Source organism: Parasteatoda tepidariorum, chromosome 6, assembly GCF_043381705.1.
Source record: "Parasteatoda tepidariorum isolate YZ-2023 chromosome 6, CAS_Ptep_4.0, whole genome shotgun sequence".
Classification (NCBI taxonomy): domain Eukaryota; kingdom Metazoa; phylum Arthropoda; class Arachnida; order Araneae; family Theridiidae; genus Parasteatoda; species Parasteatoda tepidariorum.
In genome coordinates this window covers 3,918,019-3,942,365 of record NC_092209.1, presented here as the reverse complement: position 1 = coordinate 3,942,365, position 24,347 = coordinate 3,918,019, and the positions used below count along the sequence as shown (strand labels likewise).

The following is a 24,347-nucleotide window of genomic DNA, read 5'->3' as shown; positions in this document are numbered from 1 at the left end:
AGTCTGCGCGGGTGGATATAGTAAGAAGAATATAAAAGACTGTGTGGAGGCTTTCTGATGTAGGAGGTGATGCTTCGTATCGTTTTCATTTTAAAAATCTATCTTTATAGTATCTTATAACTGAGATAAAATCCTGGAATAATTAAATAGATATTCATTCAAACTTTATTCGTCTCAACTGCGATACGATCAAACTGTATTTAATAATTATCAACTCACTGTCACATTTGTTTTCTTTGTCGAAGAAGTACGTAGTTTTGTGGTACCCCGAAAGTGACACTAAATTGGCAGAAAGCCCTTACACAATCTCATATTGATAGTTTGATTAGATTACTGTGAAAGTCACTCAGTTCACGAAAGAGTATTGAAGAGAAATTTAATAAGAAATTCAATTTGCTTAGAAAATCTAGAAGAATAAGAAAGTGGTGGAGAATATATGACTAAATAACTTTTTAACTTCTGAATACATTGGTTTGTCTTATTTACTAGTCAACTACCACAGATTCAATTCTCAAATATATATGATAAATTTCTCTCAATTACTGTTAAAATAGAATTAGGGCTCATGCGCACAATTGGTTCACCTTTTAAATGCTCTGCGATAACTACTTGTAAACATCCGTGTGAAGGCTTTCGAATGTTGGAGGTGATGCCTGATTTCTCAACTTTATTTGGAAATGAGACGTCTACCACGAATGTTTGAATTCAAATGTAGAGAAGGGAACAGAATAGCAGGGAATAAAATAGAATAGAAGAAATTCATTTAAGAACTGCTCTTTGTCGTGCTATGTATTTTTTATTGTTTCTTACTACCATTCACTTCTATAGGGTGTAACATTTCCAGCCATGAATTATCTGATCAGCACTTGGGCGCCCATGACAGAACGCAGCAGATTTTCTACAATCATATTTACAGGCAATCCATTCGGGAATGTGATTGCCATGCCTATATCTGGTCTTCTCAGCAGTGCAAGTTTTCTAGGAGGATGGCCGGCTGTATTCTACGTCTTTGGTATGCATTTCTTTAAAAATATATGTATATGAGCCCATGATGGCTCAGAGGATACAGCGTTCGCTCTCCCATGAGGTAAACCGGCGGATTCGAATACCTGCAATAGCTGGTTGAAATGAATTCCACACCCGGCACACACCGACCGCAGTGCTGATGTAAAATACTCGTATCCGCAGTGAGAAGACGGAGCATGGGTCAGAATTCCCTAGCCGTCAGGAATACCATCGGAGATTTTCTTCTCCATGTAGCACAAATGTGGATTAGTTCCATTAAAAAGTTTTTAATTGTTATGCATGTAAATTTTTAAGAAATGAATAAAATTACTTAGCAGTTTCTTTCGATCCTTTATTTAATCAATCATGTGAGTGTGTGTATCAAGAATTCTAACATTTGTTCACCTCTTTGCACTGAAGGTTACGCCGAGATAACTTAACCTACATTTCATAATAAAAAATCTTATTATGACAAGTGTGTAGTATTTAAGAAGTAGAGTATCCTGAATAACTTTTGATCTAGAAATCGGATTTCACTCTATCTTAATAAATTAGAAAAGATTATCTTAAACTTTATAATTTGTTAGATCACACTGGGTGTTACGAAATTGACACAAAGACGTATTTTCTCTAAGTATCAAAGTATTTTTTCTCTAAGTATTTTTTCTAAGTTTCAAAGACGTATTTCTTCGACAGATTTAAATCTCTCTTCCTTCAACAGTAGAGGTATAACTGCAATTTGGAAAATATGGTCCCAATAGACTGGTCAGGTGTCAAAAGCTTAGACCCTCTAAATGGAAATTTTACTTTCTGCGCAATTCGCCATACCTTGAAAATTTTTTAAGTGAAACAAAAAATGTTTGCCCACAAATATAGTTTTTCCTAACTTTTTGTTATTTTTACTTATTTTATTTAATCATAATCAAAACATTTTTAATTGTAAAGTACACTAGACTTTTATATCAGTCAAAGAGAGTAACGTAATACGGCAAAATACAAAAGTTGAATGTAATCGGTCGAATAGTTCCGGAAAAATCAAATTTTAAATAAATGTCGTGTATTTAAAATCGATGTTTATTTTCTGATTTTTTGACGGAAATTTTTTTTTATAATCACTATCAAAAATATTTTAGTCTAAATGTAACTAGTAAAAGAAGTTTTAGTGTCGAGCTTCTATAATTACAAACTACTTTTTGATGTGTTTTGGTTAATAAACGTAACAGAATTCTAACAATTTTTCTGTTTTTTTATCACAAAACTAAATAAAAAGGAAAAACATTTCATTTTGCTTTTGAATTACTATAAAATGATCAATGACAAAATGCTATAAAGAAATATTTAACATTTCAGGTGGCCTTGGATGCATATGGTTTGTATTTTGGTCTTTCTTAGTATATGAAACTCCAGATAGACATCCTACCATTTCCAAGGAAGAGCTTTTCCTTATTGAACAAAACAACGATGAGAAATTAAAACAGGTTAGAGAAAAACTCTTTTAATTATTTCATTATATTTATTAAAATTTGAAATGTAACGATTTGCTGTAATCTTTAATAACAATGTATAAAACGAAGCATGATGATGTTTTGAAACTTATCAAGAACATTTTTGATTATATCAAATCTCCTGTTATTCAAAAAACGAAAAATTAGTCTGTTCTGTGGATTTTCAGATATATTTCAATTAGAAATATAAAATTATGCGCCATCTATTGGTGGAAATTTTAACCAAATGGTGATTGTTGTGTAATTTGGTGAGTTGATTTCTTGTTCTTTCTTCTTCTTGTTCGCCATAAATTTTATCACGCTCATTTTATTTTGTACTGATTTTCAAATTTTATTATTCATTTTTTAAAGACCTAATATCTTGAAAAAATAAGGAAACAACTTGATGAGGAAATGCCACGTTTGGAAAAAGTGTGGTTAATAGGGAGTCGTGGTCATCCTGCTACTTCCGATTTTTCTAATAAAATTATTTTCCGCTGATTTTTAGTTTTTTGTCCTCATATTCCTGCTTCTTGTATATGCGTTCAGAACATTCTGTGTTCTATGAGTTCAAAGATGGATTTAAAAATATTCGATTTGAGGAATTTGTATTTTAAATTCAAAGTCTATGTTATTTTAATTAATATTTCTCGAACAATTCGCTACATTCGATAAACGAAAGGGTACGTCCAAACTTACGTAAAACATGCTTTAAACAGCATTAGAAGTAAATTTTAATAGTGGACAACTCTTTGCCTTTGTAGAGGTCTTTTTTGATGAAACTAACCCGCATTTGCGTTTCGTTTAGTGGAAAACCTCGAAGCCCCCCACGGTTAGCCAGGCAGCAAGAGCACTCTAACCCATGATCCATTTACCACTGAGAATATTTTTCGTCAGCACTGTGATCGGTGCAAGCCGGGTTCAAAATTCGAAGCTCAGCAATCATCGGGATTCTAACCCGGTTCCCCTCATTGTGAGGCGAGCTATCTATCACCTGAGCTAAAACGGCTCGCATAATTTTATTTTTCTGCCCTACGCCGCTTGTCAATACTGACAGATCTATTTTAAGCCATTAAGTGAGCTTCTTCTCATTTTCTAGGGGGGCCGTCTATGACCAAGAATTCGTCTTCTGCCACACATATACATCACAGTCCGTTTTGTAGGTAGGACACATTCACTCACCATCCATCCGCAGATCTTAATTTTGACTTGAGCACGATAATCTCCCATCCGCTAACCCCAGAAGCGTTGATTTGTAATTGGAACTTGGAGGACTTTTTGACCCGACTCATTTAGCGTGCACCAGTCACCATTTATTGCACGGAGAGCCTTCGAACTCACGATCTCTTGAACATGGTCCAATGCTCTACCTACCAGGCTATCCCAGCCCTGCATAATTTTATTACTTTGCATTTTTCGGAAAAATTTATAGACACTCAGAACAGATTGAAAATGTTAAGCGTCTCATGTTCTTAAATGACCATTGCTAAACCAAAGATATGTAAATCTATGAACCCACATTTTCATCAAAAGATGCTTAAGCATTAAACATGATGTTTGAGGTGTTTTTTATAAACTACAATGAATCCTCTTTTTCTTTATAGTTAGCAATAGGAGTTACTGTTTCCTTCTGAAAAAAAAGAAAAAAAATAGTTACAATATTTTTGGAAAATATCTGTAGAATTACTGAACGACAGTGACGGTAACCTGATACTTTCAAAAACTATCTAAACGGGCATTATTAACATAAGAATACCATGTGTAACGACCGTTAAGACAAGTCGCTGCAAGAAAACGAAATATGCAGTAAGGATGGATATAGGTTCGACTGTTTATTTTTTTTCCGAATTCAGTACTCACAACATTAACAGACAAGCCAACTTTCTCCGGACAGCGGATAAATATTTTCGAGTGGCAGTCTTTTAATGTACAATTTTTGCTTTAAAAAAAATTGATTTATAGAGTTTTTACTCACTATTTCGAAAGAATTCAAACGTCTAAGTGATACCTCAGCTTGTTACAATTATTTCGTGTTGAACATTTTAAAAGGAGGTCAAAACTAACCGTTAACTGTTCTTTCAGTTTATAGTTGTCTACCCTTTCTTAAAATATTTCGACGAATCTGGAGCAACTAGCATCTTTGCATGTACCTTATTAGAAAGCAAGAGATTATTATAGTATATAAACTGAATGTAGTTTAAAATGTTAATTTTTTTATTTTTAAAAGTGGTTATTAAATTAATTAAAATTATTATTGCGCTTTAGCTCACGCTTTGCAAGTACTTCGTAAGACAGCAAATGCCTACTTTGAAACGATTTAATCATACATACCCTCCAACTGCTACGGAATTTCCGTAGTTTCAGAAATCTTCTTTTCAGACGGTAGCAAAATTAATGTCTTAATATTTAAAAAAAATTAATTTTAGCGTATCTTGTCCACTATTACTTATAAAAGTGCAGGCCATATGGCTAGATTCTAAAGTTCTGATAAAAGTTTTATGAGAGATCCATTTGCTTTAAAAATTTCTACTTTGGTTCGCTACCACTAGAAAGAATTATTTTTAAAATCCTCATAAGTTGGAGGGTATGAATCATATGTAATTTAAAATTTAAATTATATATTTTTTATTTTTAAAAGTGGTAACTAAAAAATTTAAGTTTACTATTGATTGAAATAATTAGTGTCGTTAAATATTTTTATCCCTACCTGCTATTACGTTGTAGAACGGATCACTATAAAATTAAAGATGTTATATTTAATCGAAGTTAATTCTTAAAAATTTCATAAAAGGAAATTTATTTTGAAATGTAAAGAACAACTATTATATGGCTATTTTTTTAAAATTATAATAATTCTTTAAAAAGAAGTCTATTCTTCTTCTCTTTTCATCAAACTTCATTGTTTTCCAAGTTTCCTCTATATTTTTAACTTATTTTAGGAGTTCCATAGTAGCTGGGCATTATATTTAGCGTGCAACTTATGCGTAGTAAATAAAGTTTATTAATGTTTCTAGCTTTCCTCGTTGTTTTTTTCTTTTTTGGGGGAAAAGATTTTAGATAGAAAATTTTGGCAAATTTCAAGATTTATTTGCAGAGAAGTTACAACTTTTACCATTTAGATTTTTTTTCTCATAATGCTCAATAACCTACTTTTCAACATAAAAAAAGGAAGATATTTATTGTTTTTAATTTTTATGAAACTAAACAGTGGAAAAAGATAAACTGTGAATTTTGCATATTATTCACAATGAAAATTAAAACATTTTACAAAAAAGCTTTTAATATTTACACAATGAAAGCATTTAAATTAATAATAGCATATGGTTTTTGATATTTGGAATGATGCATATCATCTTGACGCGTTGTGAGAATTAATTTAAGGGGTTAGAGTATTCTTTTAATACTCCATTTTTATGTAAATATGCATTTCTTATTTTGTTTAATTTATTAATTTGTAATGGTAGTTAGAATCATTCTTAATTATATCAAAAAATTCGTGAATGTAAAAGAAAAATACACATTTTTGTTAATCTGAAAATACAGAAGAATTTTTCTATGAAAATACAAAAAGTTTTAATTTGAAAATACAGAAGAATTGCCAGCTATCCACTAATGTGATAGAGTAAACCAACCAGTGAAGGAACACTACCCAGTGAAGGAACATTTCATTATATATTGATTAAAAATAAGAATTTGAAAGTTTTTCTTTAGATTGATTGGTAACAATAGCTTACTGCCAAACAATAGAAAGTCATCTAGCAATGTTTTGGACTACCTGGTCAAATAGATTTCCCTGGAAAAATTTTTGAAATTGTTATTATCTCTGCAACACCTTGTTTCGTTGAAAAAGTTATAAGGTGATTGTTTGTATTTATATGTTTGAATTGGAATTAATTGCATGCAATAGTTTTATTTTTCTCACTGTGAAAAATAGAATTCAAAATCTAGTTATTGAAGTTACGTTTTATTGTTTTAAAAGCATCATAGCATAATTAAGTATTGAGATAAGGGGGTGTTTATTCACTGGATCACCAAACGATGAAAAACCAGTGAAGGAACAAGTGTTCATTGACTGGTTTTTTTCTTCTAAGTTAATGAAAATAAAAGATAAACTTTACTTTTCTTGTACCTTTAGTGATGTTCCGAATCAAAAGTTTGTTAAAAATACGAAAAACAACTTCTAACCAGTGAGGGAACAGGCATGTTCCTTTACTGGGCATAGATTTCCCAGTGAATGAACAGTATGTGTTTATATGCTGACACTTTAATTTTCAATTCATGATTACAAAAAAAAGTTGACATTTTCCAAGTATTTGTATGTTATAATTTCAAGAATAGGCTTGTTTTTAAATATTTGTATGGCTTATAAATTCATAAAGAGCATTAAAAAATAACCAAAATTAAGTGTTCCTTTACTGGGTGTTCTTTCACTGGTAAGAGCTGTTCCTTCACTTGGTCTTCTTACTACTTGTTATTTGAACCTCTAAAACTTTAAAACAATATTATGTAAGTTCTCTACGATTTTTTTACATAATTTGCCATTAGTAACAAATATGTTGACACTCTAAAATTACGAATTTTGAAATTAATATGATTTTTTAAAAGGCAAGCGAAGCTTAAGTGTTCCTTCAATGGTTAGTTTACCCTACTATTTTTTTGAAAATAAGAAACAGTTAGGCAGGATGTTTTTTCAAGGCTTAAGGTTTCACTTTTACGTTTAATATTTTTGCTTCAAATTTTCAGAAACCAGCCGTTCCTTGGAGAGATATTTTTACGTCTATCCCGATGTGGGCTCTCATCATAGCGCATACTGGACATAATTTCGGATATTATTTGTTGATGACAGAGATGCCAACATATCTTAACAATATTCTTCATTTCGATCTAAAATCGGTAAGTATTAACATGTTTCATTTTTAATCAATTATGCCTTTAACTATGGCGGTGCAGCTCAGATTTTGCCTGCCCTCCTGTATTCTTTTCCAAGATAACGACAAATCTGAGTGATAACAAAATCAAGGGCTGCTAATTTTCTACTCTTTCTGCAAAATTTTAATCTAGTGACAGCTGAATTTATGCTTTAATTTAGTATTTCTTATTCGGTAGACCTTATTTCCACACCACTACATATAAATGATTTAAAAGTTCTTATGCAAAGCCACTTTGTTCCAGCTCTTTCGTGGTGAAGCTTTTAAAACGTTGGCGAAATTACCAAAAATTCTGAAAGCTACAATGGAACTAACCCGCATTTGAGTTAGACTGGGAGAAAAATCACACAACCTTCCATTGTTAGTCCGACAGGAAGGGTAATCTAGCTCTTAATCCGTCTACCGTTAAAGATATTTTACGTCAGCCCTGTGACTGGTGAGAGCAGGGTGCAGAATTCTTATAAAACGGCAAACGCTGGGAATCGAACTATTAGGTATTGATCAATTTAACCCGTTTTGTCCCGAATTTATATATTGAAATGATACAAAAAGTGATTTTATGGAAAAAGTGGTATAATATATTATCGAAATTAATTGGTTTTTCTTCTGTTAGAGCATTCAAAAAGTCTTTGATGGATCAAAAAGTACATGCACCTTATAATTCTAGATCTAATCAGAAATAACTAAATCATTGTGGTATCTGAGAATCTTTTAATTCACCCAGATAAATGAAAATGCTAAAAAAACTTTCTCACCACAATGAATGTCTTTGAAAAAAGGAACTGTCCTAAACATATGACGCTGGGCGTTAACCGGTTAAACATTTTCCCTCCTTCTAACTATTATTGGGAGTTGCAACTTACAAGTCAAAAATTATGATTATCTTATATTTAACCCATCTCTTACCAGATTTCGGTGACATGTTCTCACAAACTAGTGCGTAAAAAAGGATATGTAACTACTGAAACAAAGAAAGATACATCTTGAACAAGATACGGGGTAATTTTATTTAAGATTTTTAATAACTTTCATTTAAAAGTATACCCTACCTATCCAATACAAAAGAGTAATGACTGTAAATGTAGTAAATAATTTAATTATTGTTAATTTTTACTCACGCGATGAGATTTTTCAATTCTTAAATTTAAATTATAAATTTCAGAATGGGTTTCTGTCCGCAATTCCTTACATTGCCCAAGGAGCTGCAGCTTGGGTTGCATCATTCATTGCGGATCGACTTAGAGTGTCCGAAACTATGTCCATCACCTCTATTCGAAAGCTATTCCAAATTATCGGTAAGTAATATAACTATTCTTTGGGACTTACTACAATCTTCCAAGTTGTAGCAGCTCAGTCGCTCGCAAGCAAAATAGATTTGCCACTGGCTATTGGCCATTTTTTTATAAAACACGTTGCCACTGTTTTTTTTAAAATTGAACATTTTATTCAATATAAAAAAAACTGTTCATATTATTGATACAAGGCTCGTCTTTCGAAGTATGGCAGTCCCTACAAATTTCATTTCTAAATAATAAAAAAGAAACAAGTGTGGAAAAAAATAGTTTACAGAATATTATTAACTATACATAATAATACCAAGTTTATTAGGCCTGATTGGCGGGGTGCTCAAANCTATGAACCCACATTTTCATCAAAAGATGCTTAAGCATTAAACATGATGTCTGAGGTGTTTTTCTTAACCCACAACGAATTCTCTTTTTCTTTATAGTTAGCAATGGGAGTTACTGTTTCCTTCTCGAAAAAAAAAAAATAGTTACAATATTTTTGGAAAATATCAGTAGAATTACTGAACGATAGAGACGGGAACCTGCTACTTTCAAAAACGATCTAAACAGGCATTATTGACATAATAAAAATACCATGTGTAACGGGACTGTTAAGACAAGTCGATGCATACGCTGCAAGAAAACGAAATATGCAGGAAGGATGGATATATGTTCTACTGATTATTTTTTTCCCGAATTCAGTACTCACAACATTAACAGATAAGTCACTTTCTCCGGACAGCGGATAAATATTTTCGAGAGGTAGTCTTTTAATGTAAAATTTTTGGCTTAATAAATTCGATTTATAGGGATTTTACTCTTTATTTACAAATAATTCAAACGCATATGTGATACCTCAGCTTGTTGCAGTTGTTTCGTCTTGAACAGTTTAAAAAGTCAAAACTAATCGAAATCCGTTTTTTAAAATGTTTAGACGAATCTGGAGCAGCTTTGCAAGTACTTTATTACAAAGCATAAGCTTGTTACAATGTACATACTGAATGTAATCAAAAATATAAATTTTTTTATTTTTAAAAACGGTAATTAAATTTACGATTAGTTGAAATACACTCTATAACAAAAAAATCGACGCACCAAGAAGCAACCATCCGATTGCTTCCTGGTGCCAGATTACAGTGGTGCATGGCTCGATCAGGCTGGAATGATGCCGACTGGGGACGTATAGTCTTTAGCGACGAATCCCGCTTCCAAATTTGTTCTGACGATCATCGAAGACGTGTTTGGAGACGCACAGGGCAGAGGGAGGATCCTGCCTTCACTATTGCACGCCACACCGGCCCTCAACAAGGCATTATGGTCTGGGGTGAAATTTCCTTTGACAGCCGGACCCCTTTGGTCGTCGTTAGAGGTACACTTACTGCACAGCGGTACGTCGACGACATCCTAAGACCTGTTTTGCTACCGTTCCTTTTGCAGCACCCTGGGCTGGTTTTTCAGCAGGACAATGCCAGACCACATACGGCACGTGTTGCTTTGAACTGTCTGCAAGCTTGTCAAACTCTTCCTTGGTCTGCCAGATCACCAGAGCTCTCTCCCATCGAGCATGCCTGAGATATGATAGGAAGGCGATTGCATCTGGCACGGAATGTTGATGTCCTCGTTGATGACGGAATGCCATTTGGCAGGAAATACCGCAAGAGACCTTCCGGGAGCTTTACCGGTCTAAGCCACGCCATGTGGCAGCTTGTATCCAGGCTATAGGCGGGTCAACACCTTATTGAACTTGTTTCTGTAACTCTGCAATAAATTATTCAATTGTTCTGAAATTTTTTATCATTTACTATTCTGTATATTGTCTTCCTATCCACCAATTTTCGTTTTAATCGGACAACTCCTTCTTGGTGCGTCGTTTTTTTTTTGTTATAGAGTGTACTTTTATGCATACCTGCTATTGCGCTTTAACTCAAGCTTTGCAAGTACTTAATAAGAGAGCAAATGCCTCCTATAATGTATGTATATATATAATGAATGCAATTTAAAATTTAAATTTTTTTTTTGGAAGTGGTAAATAAAAAGATGTAAGTTCACTATTTATTGAAATAATTAGTATATTTCAATATTTTTAAATATTTTTATTCATACCTGCTATTACGCTGTAGAACGGATCACTATAAAATTAACGATGTTATATTTAGTCGTATTTACTTCTTGAAAATTTCATAAAAGGAAATTTATTTGAAAATGTAAAGAACAACTGTTATATGGCTATTTTATTTTCAAATAATGAATATAATTCTTTAAAAAATATTCTATTTTTCTTCTTTTCTTTTCATCAAACTTTATTATTTTCCAAGTTTTCTCTATATTTTTAACTTATTTTAGAAGTTCTATAGTAGCTACGCATTTTATTTAGCTCGCAACTTATGCGTAGTAAATAAAGCTTATTAATGTTCTTAATTTTCTTCGTTTTTTCTTCTTCTTTTTTTAGGAAAAAGATTTTAGGTAGAACATTTTGGCAAATTTCAAGATTTTTTTTTGCAAAGAAGTTACAACTTTTACCGTTTAGATTTTTTTTTTCTCATAATGCTCAATAACCTACTTTTCAACATAAAAAATAAGATGTTCATTGTTTTTTTTAATTTTTATGAAAATAAACAGTGGAAAAAGATAAACTGTGAATTTTGCATATTATTCACAATGAAAATTAAAACATTTTACAAAAAAGCTCTTAATATTTACACAATGAAAGCATTTAAATTAATAATAGCATATGATTTTCGATACTTGATAAAACTTCATTTTCTTTGTTTGGCTGAAAACTTTTCAAATTGAGAAGGATCCGAATAATGAAACTATTTTGGTAGTCATTGACTTAAAATTTGAATAATATAAATAAATATGCAAGTAAATGGAAGAAATTATAAAAGGGTATTTATGTAAAACTATAAATCGTAAACTTTTCAGCCATATTTTAGTTGTTTTGTTAATGGTCTTTCTTTTGTAAAATAAACAGCTCTTGTTATCTGCTGAATACGATGATAACTTCAACATTTCTAATAAACTGTTTCAATTTTGTGAAAGTTATTTCTTTTTAAAATATAAAGATGCATGATTAGGTCGTATTAAATTAATAGGAAAATATATGTGAGGGATAGCCTGGTCCCATTCTCACGTTTGTGAGAATGGGAGTTCGAATCCTGCCGACCGAAGACTCCCCGTAGAGTAAATGGTGACTAGTGCTCGTCAAATCTGTCAGGTCACGAAGTTCTCTATATTCCAAGAAAAAATTAATAATTTCCGGGGGTACTGAAATAGAGATTGATCGTTCCCTGGTTCAGGACAAAATTACGATCTGTGGATGATTGAATGGATGTATAAATAGGTGTGACGCATGGTTGTGGCAGAAGTAGAATTCTTGGCCATAGATGGCGCCATTGGAAAACAAGAACAATCGCACCCCCTCTGCTTTACCGGCGGACGACAACAACAACATACATTCAAATGATCGAGAAGTGAAGAAAATCAAGGAGCATCTCGATTTTTCTGCATGACTCCCCCTCCCCACCCGAAGGGCATCTATGACGAGGAATTCTGCATATCATCTTGACGCGGTGAGAAAATTAATTTTAGGGGTTAAAGTATTCTTTTAATACTCCTTTTTTTAGTGCTAGTGTTTAGATTTTATTAGGCACCTGGGCCTCGAAGCGGCCCCTATCCCATTCATCTGGAATTTTTGAACAGTTTTGGTTGAGCAATGAGGTAAGCAAGCAATGGAGTTGCTTTTATGAATGTTTCAAGCTCTTTGCTTGAATAACTAAAAAGGAATCAAAAATAAATTGAGCAGCTTGCTCTAAACTGTGTTTGTTTGATTTTGGAGTTGTTCAGAATTGTATCAGCATGAGTAAACGTTATTTTCAGAAAGGTTGATGAAATTATTTGTTTTGATAGTTATGATATGAGGCGTCGGAGGTGAAATGTGCAGCTATTGGTCTGTAGTTTTTATCTTTGATATAATTTTCAAATTTAAAGATTTCATTAAAATTTGCTGTTTTACATTCTATGGCTTTATCGAAAAAATCTGCGTTTAGCTTGTATATATGCTGTGATAGAGTTGGTATTTTGAGGTCTGCATGTATATTGGTATTCCGGATGAACCATCTTGCACAGGTTATTTTTCTAAGGATCTTGTTTTGGCATTGGTTTAATTTCTTCAGTAGATCCTTTTTTTATGTAAATATACATTTCTTATTTTGTTTAATTTATTAATTTGTATTGGTAGTTAGAATCATTCTTAATTATATAAAAAAAAGAAAAGCACACATTTTTGCTAATCTGAAAATACAGAAAAATTGCTTTATGAAAATACAGAAACTTTCTTTTGAAAATACAAAAGTATTGCCTGCTATGCACTAACGTGATACCATTTTTTTTTTGTAATAAAAAACAATTGAGCAGGTTTTTTTTATAAGGTTTAAGGTTTCGCTTAAGTGTTACGTTTAATATTTTTGCTTAAAATTTTCAGAAACCGGCCGTTCCTTGGAGAGATATTTTTACGTCTATCCCTATGTGGGCTCTCGTCATAGCGCATACGGGACATAATTTCGGATATTATTTGTTGATGACAGAGATGCCAACATATCTTAACAATATTCTTCATTTCGATCTAAAATCGGTAAGTATTAACATGTTTCATTTTTAATTAATTATGCCTTTAACTATGGCGGTGCTGCTCAGATTTTGCCTGCCCTCCTGTATTCTTTTCCAAGATAACGACAAGTTGTCAACTTTGTGCAAAATTTTACTCTAGTGACAGCTGAATTTATGTTTTAATTTAGTATTTCTTATTCAGTAGACCTTATTTCCACACCACTACATATAAATGATTTAAAAGTTCTTATACAAAGCCACTTTGTTCCAGCTCTTCAGTGGTGAAGCTTTTAAAATGTTGGCAAAATTATCAAAAATTCTGAAAGCTTTGGTTTTTAAATATCGACCACTCTGTAAAATATTTTACAAAAAAGTTGGTTGAAACTAGCTTTCGGACTTTTCATTGGAACTAACCCGCATTTGAGTTAGACTGGGAGAAAAATCACGGCAACCTCCCATGGTTAGTTCGTTAGGAAGGGTAAGCTAGCTCTTAATCCGTCTACCGTTGAAGGTTTTTTTACATCAGCACTGTGACTGGCGAGAGCAGGGTGCAGAATTCTTATAAAACGGCAAACGCTGGGATTCGAACTATTAGGTATTGATCAATTTAAAAATTTCTCCCCTTCTAAATATTATTGGGAGTTGTAACTTCTAAGTCAAAAACTATGATTATCTTTTAATTAACCCATCTCTTACCAGATTTCGGTGACGTGTTCTCACAAACTAGTGCGTAAAAAAGGATATGAAATTACTGAAACAAAGAAAGATCCATCTTGAACAAGATACGGGTCAATTTTATTTAAGATTTTTAATAACTCCTTTCATTTAAAAGTATATCCTACCTATCCAATACGAAAGAGTAATGACATTAAATGTAGTAAATAATTTAATTATTGTTAATTTTTACTCACTCGATGAGATTTTTCAATTCTTAAATTCAAATTATAAATTTCAGAATGGGTTTCTGTCCGCAATTCCTTACATTGCACAAGGAGCTGCAGCTTGGGTTGCATCATTCATTGCAGATCGACTTAGAGTGTCCGAAACTATGTCCATCACCTCTATTCGAAAGCTATTCCAAATTATCGGTAAGTAATATAACTATTCTTTGGGACTTACTACAATCTTTCAAGTTGTAGCATTTTTGTCGCTCGCAAGCTAAGTAATTTTGGCACTAGCTATTGACCATTCTTTAAAACTCGTTGCCACTGTTTTTTTTAAATGAACGTTTTATTCAATATAAAAAAACTGTCGATATTATTAATACAAGGCTCGTCTTTCGAAGTATGGTAAGCCCTACAAATTTCATTTCTAAATAATAAAAAGAGAAACAAGTGTGGGAAAAAAATAGTTTACAGAATATTATTAACTATACATAATAATACCATGTTTATTAGGCCTGATTGGCAGGGTGCTCAAATTTAGAATCACAAGGACTCCCCGTGTAAGTGAATGGTGCACGTTAGATCTGTCGCTATATTGAGGTTTTCTAAATACAATACGGTTAACGAAACATTTTAGCAATGAAGCCATTAAACTGATTCTGATGCGTATGAAATATGCCATATCAGTCAACAAATAAATAAAAATAAATAAATAAAAGCAACTATACCAGTGAAAAAGTTGAAAAAAAATTTAACTCGTTTAAATAACTTTAGTGATGTGTTTACTGAAAGTCATTTATATTCTCACGATAATGTTTTTTAAAAGTTTGAATGCTCTCACTTTTTTCTGGGCATATTTTTTTTATTATATCCGTCGTTGAACAGCCGACGTGATTTTGGGTTTACGCCTACTAATGTTCAACTCCGTAGCCTTGTTATTTTGAACCAATCCAGACGACAAGAGAACTCCTGGATCAGTACCCCCAGAGGTAGTTATTTGTTACGGGAACATGGAAGACTTTGCGAATTGACAGATTTAACGTGCATCAGTCACCATTTACTTCATCTTCGGAGTCTAGCTATTCCGGGGAGTTTTCGGCTGGCTAGGATCGAACCCTCGAGTTCTTGAACATGGGCCCAGTGCCCTACCAACCAGGTTATTCCGGCCCAAAATCTGCCATTTGTCTATAAAAGATATTTTAAAAAACTGCTACTAAAACCATTTCTTTTGTACCTTAGCTTGTATTTTGTTAGAGCTAATGCATGCACAGTAAATTTAAAAGTTTGTTTTCCCTCTTAATTAGTAGTAGTAGTCACGAAAAATAAACATTTCCCGAAATGAAGATAGAAATAAAATGTTCTACAATTTATTCTATAGAACAATCTTCCACTTTGAAGCTTTCCTTGAGAATAATATTTTGTAAGAGTTGCAACCTCACATATAATTTAATATTTACCACTGCGGGGATCAAACCCATGAACTCTTGGACATGAGCCCAGTGCCCTACCAACCAGGCTATCCCGGCCTTCTGGATATATTTTGTAATAAAAAAATTTCTTCAAAATTGAACCTTTTTTCTTGATCAAAAACTATGTATTATTATTTTTAGGGGTATTCGGGCCAGCTTGTTGCTTGCTGCTAATCAACATATCCGGGTGTCGTCCACAACTGATTGTTGCTCTTTTAACTCTGGGAATGGGATTTAATGGTTGTATATACTCAGGATTCAACGTAACTCACGTTGACATGTGTCCAGATTTTGCAGGTACGTTTAAAGTTAACGTTGTTTGTGTGTGTGTTTTTTTTTATAGTGGTGCAAATTCTAGAGTTTTGTTATTAATAAAAATAAAACAAAAAAATGTAGTTGAATTACTTCGGAACGAGGTCATTTTCTTGTTAAATAAGAACCCGAGCAGATCAAATCATCAAAGCTGTAATATAGAAATAATTACTGTAAAAGTTATAAAATATGTCAATTTTTTTTGTATTTTAATTACGGTGAAAAAAATAATGAACAAGATTCTTTTTATTGAATTTGGTGCTGATCGACGTGCAACACACATGGAAATGTGCTTACACCATTGGTTCCAGATTATGTTGAAAACGTAACGAACGAGGTAATTTGTTTTTTAAAAATGAGTACTCGTTACTCTAGTAAGATAAATTGCTAAAAGTAAAATCAATATATGTAAAAAAAAAATTATCGGTAATGGTATAAAGAATGAAAATTTTTATTTTATTTAAATCACGGTGAAAAATAATGTGCGAAATTCCTTTCATTGAATTTGGTGCTGTTCGACTAACGTCACACATGGCGTGAAATCACATTGATTCCAGTTCAGGGAGAAAACGAACAAGATTTGGTAATTTGCTTCTTAAAAACAAGATTTCGTTAACTTTGTAGGACAAATTATGAAAACTAAAATAACTATAATATAGAAATAATTTTTGGGAAAGGTATTAAAAATGATTAATTTTTTGTATTTAAATTACGGTGAAGAAAAATAATATGCGTGATTCTGTTTATTGAATTTTGTGCTGATTAATTAGCTACACACGTAGAAATGCTCTTTAGTTGAAAAACGTTGAGTATAAGCTGATTTGGTAGTAAAATAAAAATGCACGTTGTCCTAGTAACACAAATTGCTACGAATGAAAGCAATAATATAGAAAAAAATTCAGGTATCAAAATTCTGAATTGAAATCTATACATCTATCTATACATAATAATAAAAGCGGCTGTGTGTGTGTGTGTGTGTGTCTGTAATCACAATATATCGCCCCAGAAGCCTNCTGGGCAATGTTAACGGTCAAATTATGCCAAAGAAAACGTGTGAGATTTTTTTAAATTGAAAATTGCGCTAAATCGATGGGCAGCACACATAGCACCAGTCGATGATACTATGGAATTTCTGAAAATTCAAAAAAAAATTATAAAATCTCTAAAAACTCTTACATATTGCATTTTCTAGAATATTTATCATTTTTGAAAAAATCATTTACTTTGAAGTAACACCAATTTCTTATGAGGGTCAAAATGACCGCAAAGGGCGGTTTTAGGTATGTCGAAACTCCTGCTGTTCTAGTATTAAGATGCCATTTTACTGTTTAGGGTTTTGGACACAGTTTTAATACAGATTTTCTTTGCAAAATAATGTATTATGTAATACATATGGTAGTCATAAATTTTTAAAAAGATTGTTCCTTTTGTAATTTGTTTTACCACTATGGAAGTTTTTTAAAATATATCTGACACAATATTTACATATATACCAAGGCGGAATGTTCAGTTTTAAGAGTATACTGAGAATGCGCAAATGCAATGGCAATCGAAATTCGTTCTCCAAAGGACTCAGGAGTGAAAGCGAGACGGAAAAGAGGAAAGGCTGGTAGTAAAACCATTTCAGTTATAGCTAGTTTTGGGGAGGAGTTTACTTATTCTTTTTTTAAATTTTTCAACAATATCTACTTTATCTTGGAAAAGAAGCAGTTTTATATATATGCCAGAATTATAAAAGAAATCTTGATAGTTACAGATATTTCATTTTTTTCGAAAAAAATGCTGGAATGAAATGTTTTACGTACCTGGTTTTTCTCTTTTCCGTCTTGCTATATAAGGGCTTTCACCCATGAAAGGACTTAGACGGGCATACCTGCCAACTCTTCCGGATTTTCCGGAAGATTTTATTTTCATATTTAAAGTGGTAGTAAATATATACTGTTTTTTCTTTCATAAACTTAATTTTTAAATGATTTTGATCAGCACTATTCTTACAAAAATGAAGCACATATATTAATATGCGTTACTATCATGGTTGTCAACTTAAGTTTTTTCAAATGCAACGTATTTGTTTTCTTAAAAGTGAAGTTTTAATACCAGTGGGAAATATGATAATGGAAGGGATTAAATGTTGGCAGGTATGGACGTGTTTTAAATGATATGATTAAGACGTATTGATTCAGCAAAGATAAACATCAAATAAAATTCTTAAATATTGAAGTATAACAACCGCAATCAAGAAAGCAAAACTGAAACCCCTAAATTTTATTTTTGCAGATTTGGAATATCCAAAATCCCCTGTTTGACTCACGGGTTGTTGCATATTTTGTTGTTTCATATTTTAGAATTTTTTGAAAAATTGCCTGCAATGTGTTAAAATTTTCATTATTTCTTCAACAGGAACTGCGTTTGCAATCACAAATGCAGTTGCCAATCTTATGGGGATAATTGGACCATTGGTTGTAGGATACTTTACAGCAACTGGCGTGAGTATTTCTGATAGATTTGATTTTTTTTTCACCAGTACGATACCGATAATTTTAAATTTATTAATTTTCCCTAGAAGAGTGGTGCATTATTAGTACCATAGATTCACACTTCTTGGAGAATTGCTGAGGTACACCCTTAGATTCCTTCTCCCAAATCCAAAGTTGACATCCATGGATGTAATTTTTGGAATCAATTTTCACAGCGATATATATACACGCCAAACAGCTCCATAAACAAACGTTTTTTCAATATAAGAAATTTATAAAGCAACCAATTTGCACGATCGTTGAAGGAAAGATTTTTCAGGCGTGAAAACATTTACCATTTTATGTATAAATATTAGGTTTTAAAATATCAAAATTTTTATGCTTTTCTAATTTTGAACTAGTCTTCTAATTTTGAACCCAATCCAGAATACAAAGAATATCCTAGATCATATATTGAGAAAAAATTTTGCCTTCGTAGATGACTTTTTAATGGAACTAATCCGCCTTTGCGTTACATGGAGAGTAAAACCACGAAAGCATCCCACATTTATGGGGGCTCTATTCCATGATCCGTCTACAACTGAGAATATTTTATGTCTAGCACTGTGGTCTGTGCGAGCAGGAGGCGGTATTCTTATGGACCAGCCACCGCTGGGATTCGAACCCTGTTCACCTCATTTTTTATTTTAAAACTACCTTTTGAACAGACGATCTAGTATAAGTTTTAGAAAATGTTTCGGACAGATTCTAAATTTCTACTGCTCACCGTGAAATTAAATCCCTGGTAGTATTTTATTTTATATTTTATAACCGTCTTTAAACAGCCTACAAAACTTTCAGTTTATGACTACCAATGTTTAACTCCGATTCCTTAGAATTTTGAACCCACTCCAGAAGACAAGGGAACTCTTGGATCAAATATGGAGAGAAGTTTGCCTTCGTGTAGGACTTTTTGATGGAACTAACCCGCATTTGTGTTACATGGAGAATAAACCACGTAAACCTCCCACGGTGGGAAGAAAAAAAAATTGTTTAAGTTTGAGGTGTCATTAAAAGGCTTTTTAAAAGATAAAGTGGTTGGCAACATAATGAAATATCATCTTTTTATGAAATAAATATTTAATATAATTTTTTTCAATTGGTTTTTTTTTCTTCAAATATTGACTAGTTTTAATGGCGGAGTTATTATTTTGGTTAGTTATTATTGGGTTAGTTATTATTTTTCGATGAACCGGCAAGACTTGTCCAATGCCAATGCAAAGCTAATTTAGAGCTGTGGCAAAATTGAGAGAGGCAAAATTGTTCAATGTGTCTTTTTTTTCTTCCTGAATTGTCTTTCGCGTGTCATGAAAAATAAGAAACTTAACAAATTGAAATCAGATGCCGTAAAATAGGGTTCATGATCACCTGGGAAAAATCATAAATTTATAGTACAGGGTGTTTATAAAGTCCCGGACCCATTTTGATGTTTAATAAATCATAAAATAATAAAGATAGATTAAAATTAATAACATAAATGGCTAGATAGACTCAAAAAGTTTCATGATCCTTGTCAATGAACTTCCACGTGTGCCCCCTTCGTCGCACGGAGANATTATTTAAAAATTAAGATTATAAAAGAAAAAATAGTATATAATTACTACCACTTTCAATATGAAAATAAAATCTTCCGCAAAATCCGGAAGAGATAGCTGGTATGTACTTCAATCAGACCACTATGAAGGCAAACCAGTTAACGAAAAAGCACTTTAATAGGAAATCTAGTAAAAATAAAAAAAGTGGTAGCAAATATATGTCTAATAATTTGTTTAATTTTTGAATATGATTAGTTTGTCTTATTTACTTGCATACCACTACAGATTCAATTCTCAAATATATATGACAAATTTCTCTCAGTCAATTTTTAAAATAGAACTAGGTTGCATGCACTCAAACTGTTCACTTTTTAAATAGTTTGCGCAGACTACTTATAAGAAGCCGTGTGGAGGCTTTCTGATATAGAAGGTGATGGCCAAACTCAAACAGTGAATTCTTTTTCAGTCACTTATCATCAGCTATTATACCTCTCGTTATTCTAGCTTATTTATATTTAAAAACTTTTTCCCAGCAAAATATCTCAAAAAGAACAAACTATTCAATAAAAAGAGAGAAATATCAACAAGTTAATGAAATAAAACGCACATGAAGATTGCGAAATAAATATTTTTGTCGTACGATCGCCAAATAGCAGCCTTGTTCACATCCTTCTCCCCAAAATAGCGAAATAGTATCATCCGATACCACGTGATGAAGGCGGAGCCAAGTGCCAACTCCTAGTGAACGAACTATATCATCGTTCGTAATTTTGAATGACCATTTTCCAGGAAGATGGATTGGACGAGGAGGTCCAATTCCTTGGCCACACAGATCACCTGATATAACGCTACTGGACTTTTTTTTGGGGGGGGATTTATAAAGGACAATGTTTACAGGAGGATCGTGTCGAACATTGATGACCTAAAAGCCAGAATTACAACCGCAATAGCCTCTGTGGATGCCGACATGCTTGCCGCTACCTGGCGTGAAATTGACTTTCGACTTGATATTTTTCGTGCGACGAAGGGGGCACACGTGGAAGTTCATTGACAAGGATCATGAAACTTTTTGAGTCTATCTAACCATTTATGTTATTAATTTTAGTCTATCTTTATTATTTTATGAATTATTAAACATCAAAATAGGTTCGGGATTTTATAAACACCCGGTATTATTAGGATGAAAGATTGCATTTTATTAAGTCTGTAATTGACACCATATTTTAAAAATGTTAGTAAATGTATTAAATCCAAAAGCAATGGATTAGAAATTTAATTCTAAATTAAAAGCTAATGGTAAGAAATTTACAAGTAATTTTTCAAGACTGCTACCTACTCCGCTTTTTGTAAAGTATTTTATAGAGTGCTAGACACATTTCAAAACCAACACTTTCCAAATTGTTGGTAATTTTGCAAGCATTTTAAACGCCTCAAAGCAAAAGAGCTGATATTAAGTGGTATTGTTTATGAATGTTTAAATCATTGATATGCAGCGGTGCTGAAAATAAGTTTAAATCAATACAAAATAATACATTAAACATTAACTTAACTACCAGTAAAATAAAGTTTTACAAAAAAAACGAAGAAGTTGGCGGCCCTTTACCGAAGTGCGAGAGAACCACTTAAAAACACAATGGTAAAAAAGAAAAAAAATATATTTTAGTACGCTTTTTTATACAAAATAAATACTCTAAGGATTTTTTTGTTTGTTTCATTTTACAGTGCATACGACAGTATTTTGAAAATTCATGCAATAGCATTTCAGTAATTTGTTTTAATTCATTTCTCGCAGTCAACCATACACAATTGGAGTGAAGTCTTTTATACTGCTGCAGCTGTTTACTTTGTAAGTGGTGCAATATTCGCCATTTTTGGATCTGCTGAGGTACAACAATGGGGAACGGCTACAGTTGAAGTTAAAGAGGAAAAGAATGAAAAGAAGTTGAGCATAATACCTGACGTCATCTGTTCCCATTGATGGTTCTGACTTAACAGGGAAAAAATGGATCAGTGTCGAGTATTGACAGCACTCTGCCAAGCTCAAGCGCTTGAATGCAAAACTTTTCAAAAGCAAAGAAAGTATAATGCAGTTGTTCAACGAAATAAAGTTAACTCTGCCTAGGGCGAAATTGATTGGTGTGAAATCAAAAATTCCGTCTTAGACAGTTTTCGTGACTTGCAAAAAAGAACATTTTTTTTAAATGCTAAGATTATTATGATTACATCGCATTAATGAAATTAACTAATCTTATTCAACTTAAAAAAAGATGACTAAAAGTAGGGTTACACTCATTTCAAAATTAAATGCTTAATTACTACTATGAAATGTAAAATACATTTTCTTCTAGAGTTATCCTTGGATTTGCAATGAATATTTTTTTAAACAATAAAGACCTTAAACAATATAGTCTTCAAACAATATAGTCCTTTAACAATATAGTTCTTAAACAATATAGTCCTTAAACAATTATGTTTTGTTCTCTCTTCCCATCACATTTTTTTGTTACACATTGTACATTATGATGCTATCCACTATAAATGGATAATACTTTCCTTCCCAAGGACGGTGTTACCTAATGAAAGGAATAAAAAAGAAGATTACAGGGCTTTAAAGTGAATATTCTGTAACTTTCTATGCCAACGCTCCCCCCTCCTTTATATCAAAATCAACAACTGCAATCTTCTCCTTCTTATAATTTATTGCTAAATTGATGAACTCGTCTTCTTCTTGTAAATTGTTGTAGGTCTTAAGAACTCGTCTTCTCCTTTTTCTAATGATTTATTGATGAATTGAGAAAATAGTCTATTTTTTCTTATAAATTATTATCGGATTTAAAAACTCGTCTTCTCCTTCTTCTTATAATTTATAGTTGAATTGAGTAACTCGTCTTTTTTGTCGCATTTAAGAACCCGTCTTCTCTTTCTTCTTATAATTTATTGTTGAATCGAGGAAATCGTCTACTTCTTATAAATTATTTTTGGATTTAAGAACTCGTCTTCTTCTTATAATTTATTATTGAATCGAGAAACTCTAATAATTTTTCAAGTAAACAGCACAAATTTCGATATTAATGTTCTAAATAAATTAAATAAGTAAATAAAATCATAGTTCCAAAATAATAAAAAAAAGAAATCTATATTTTGAGAAAAACTACTTGAGGGACAGCGAGTTCGATGCTGAATAGGTTAATCTGTTTCAGATTATTGTCGTAGAAAGTCATTTGCATTGATATATAAAGTATTTTGATGGAAAAAAAAGTTTATACAAGATGGTTACAAACTTGAAAAATTTAAAAAGTGGCGAAAGTGGAAAATTATTCAATGAAGTTATCATGAAAATTATAGGATTTAAATTATAATCAATTTTAGAAATTTAATTGGTCATTTGCGACTAATATATTATATCGACAAATATCAGGGCTGCTACTTATCAGGAAGAAATTATAAAAAATGGTTATGAGAACATAACTATTTTATGCTTCTTTCAGGAGAAATATATTTATCAAGATTGCCACTGCATATTAATAAAATAAAAAGATGTATTTTTAATCGCGCAGTTCATGATTCTGATAAAATATATCATAGAGTAGTAGACATTTAGGTAATTTTGCAAGCAAATTTAAAAGCCTTTACGCGAAATAGATAGTTCAAAGTGGTGCTGCATATGAACTTTTAACTCATTTATATGTAGTGGTGTGGAAAATTCAGTTTAAACAAATATACATTAAAATATAAACTTAGCTACCACTAGAATAATTTTTTATTCAGCCCTGAAATTAAATGTAAAGTAGGCGGTCCTGTCAATTTAATAGAATAGATACCTCAGGTTACAAAAAATGTGAGAATCACATTTTTCAATATAGAAATTAAAATATTCAGTATAGAAAACGATTTGAGTTTTCAAAACTCAAATCGTTTTCTATATTGAATTTTTATTAGCTTAGTGACATGTATTGCAAACTAATCATATATAAAACGAAAAAAGCCTTTTAGTCGCCTGTGTTATCTCTGTAAATAAAATTCTACCTTTGACGAAAGAATAGAAGAATTAAAATGCTTTTACAACCTGTTTATTATCTTTATCGAATAATTATCAGTCTAGAAACATTTTTAATTATTAGTAATTTAAATATATAACCCCAAGAAAAGTAAGATATTACCAAATTAAAGAGAAAAAAAAAACATACCGAAAAGCATACCTGCCAACTTTTACTCTTTCCGAGAATGGATTTTCAGAGTGGTTGTAAAACAATAAACGAAAAACAATCTGACTCAAAAATACATTTATATTTTGATCACGTTGAAATTCGCTTGCGCAGT

The 24,347-nt window shown here is 32.0% G+C and overlaps 1 protein-coding gene across 2 annotated transcripts in view; it reads left to right on the top strand.

Annotated features, from left to right (window-relative positions):
• The window catches only part of LOC107440499 (sialin-like), a 34,237-nt gene extending 11,803 nt beyond the window's left edge, over window positions 1-22,434 (top strand). Inside the window, exons 4-10 of one of the 2 annotated variants that reach the window (XM_071181925.1) lie at window positions 829-1,012; window positions 2,356-2,483; window positions 7,233-7,382; window positions 8,580-8,712; window positions 15,806-15,961; window positions 18,377-18,462; window positions 21,820-22,434. In XM_071181925.1, coding sequence (XP_071038026.1) covers window positions 829-1,012; window positions 2,356-2,483; window positions 7,233-7,382; window positions 8,580-8,712; window positions 15,806-15,961; window positions 18,377-18,462; window positions 21,820-22,005 — 1,023 coding nt within the window. In that variant the 3' untranslated portion in view covers window positions 22,006-22,434. Of the gene's footprint in view, window positions 1-828; window positions 1,013-2,355; window positions 2,484-7,232; window positions 7,383-8,579; window positions 8,713-13,186; window positions 13,337-14,266; window positions 14,400-15,805; window positions 15,962-18,376; window positions 18,463-21,819 lie in introns of both variants that reach the window. The other variant, XM_043048141.2, reaches the window with a different exon arrangement.
• The last annotated feature ends 1,913 nt before the right edge of the window (window positions 22,435-24,347 follow it).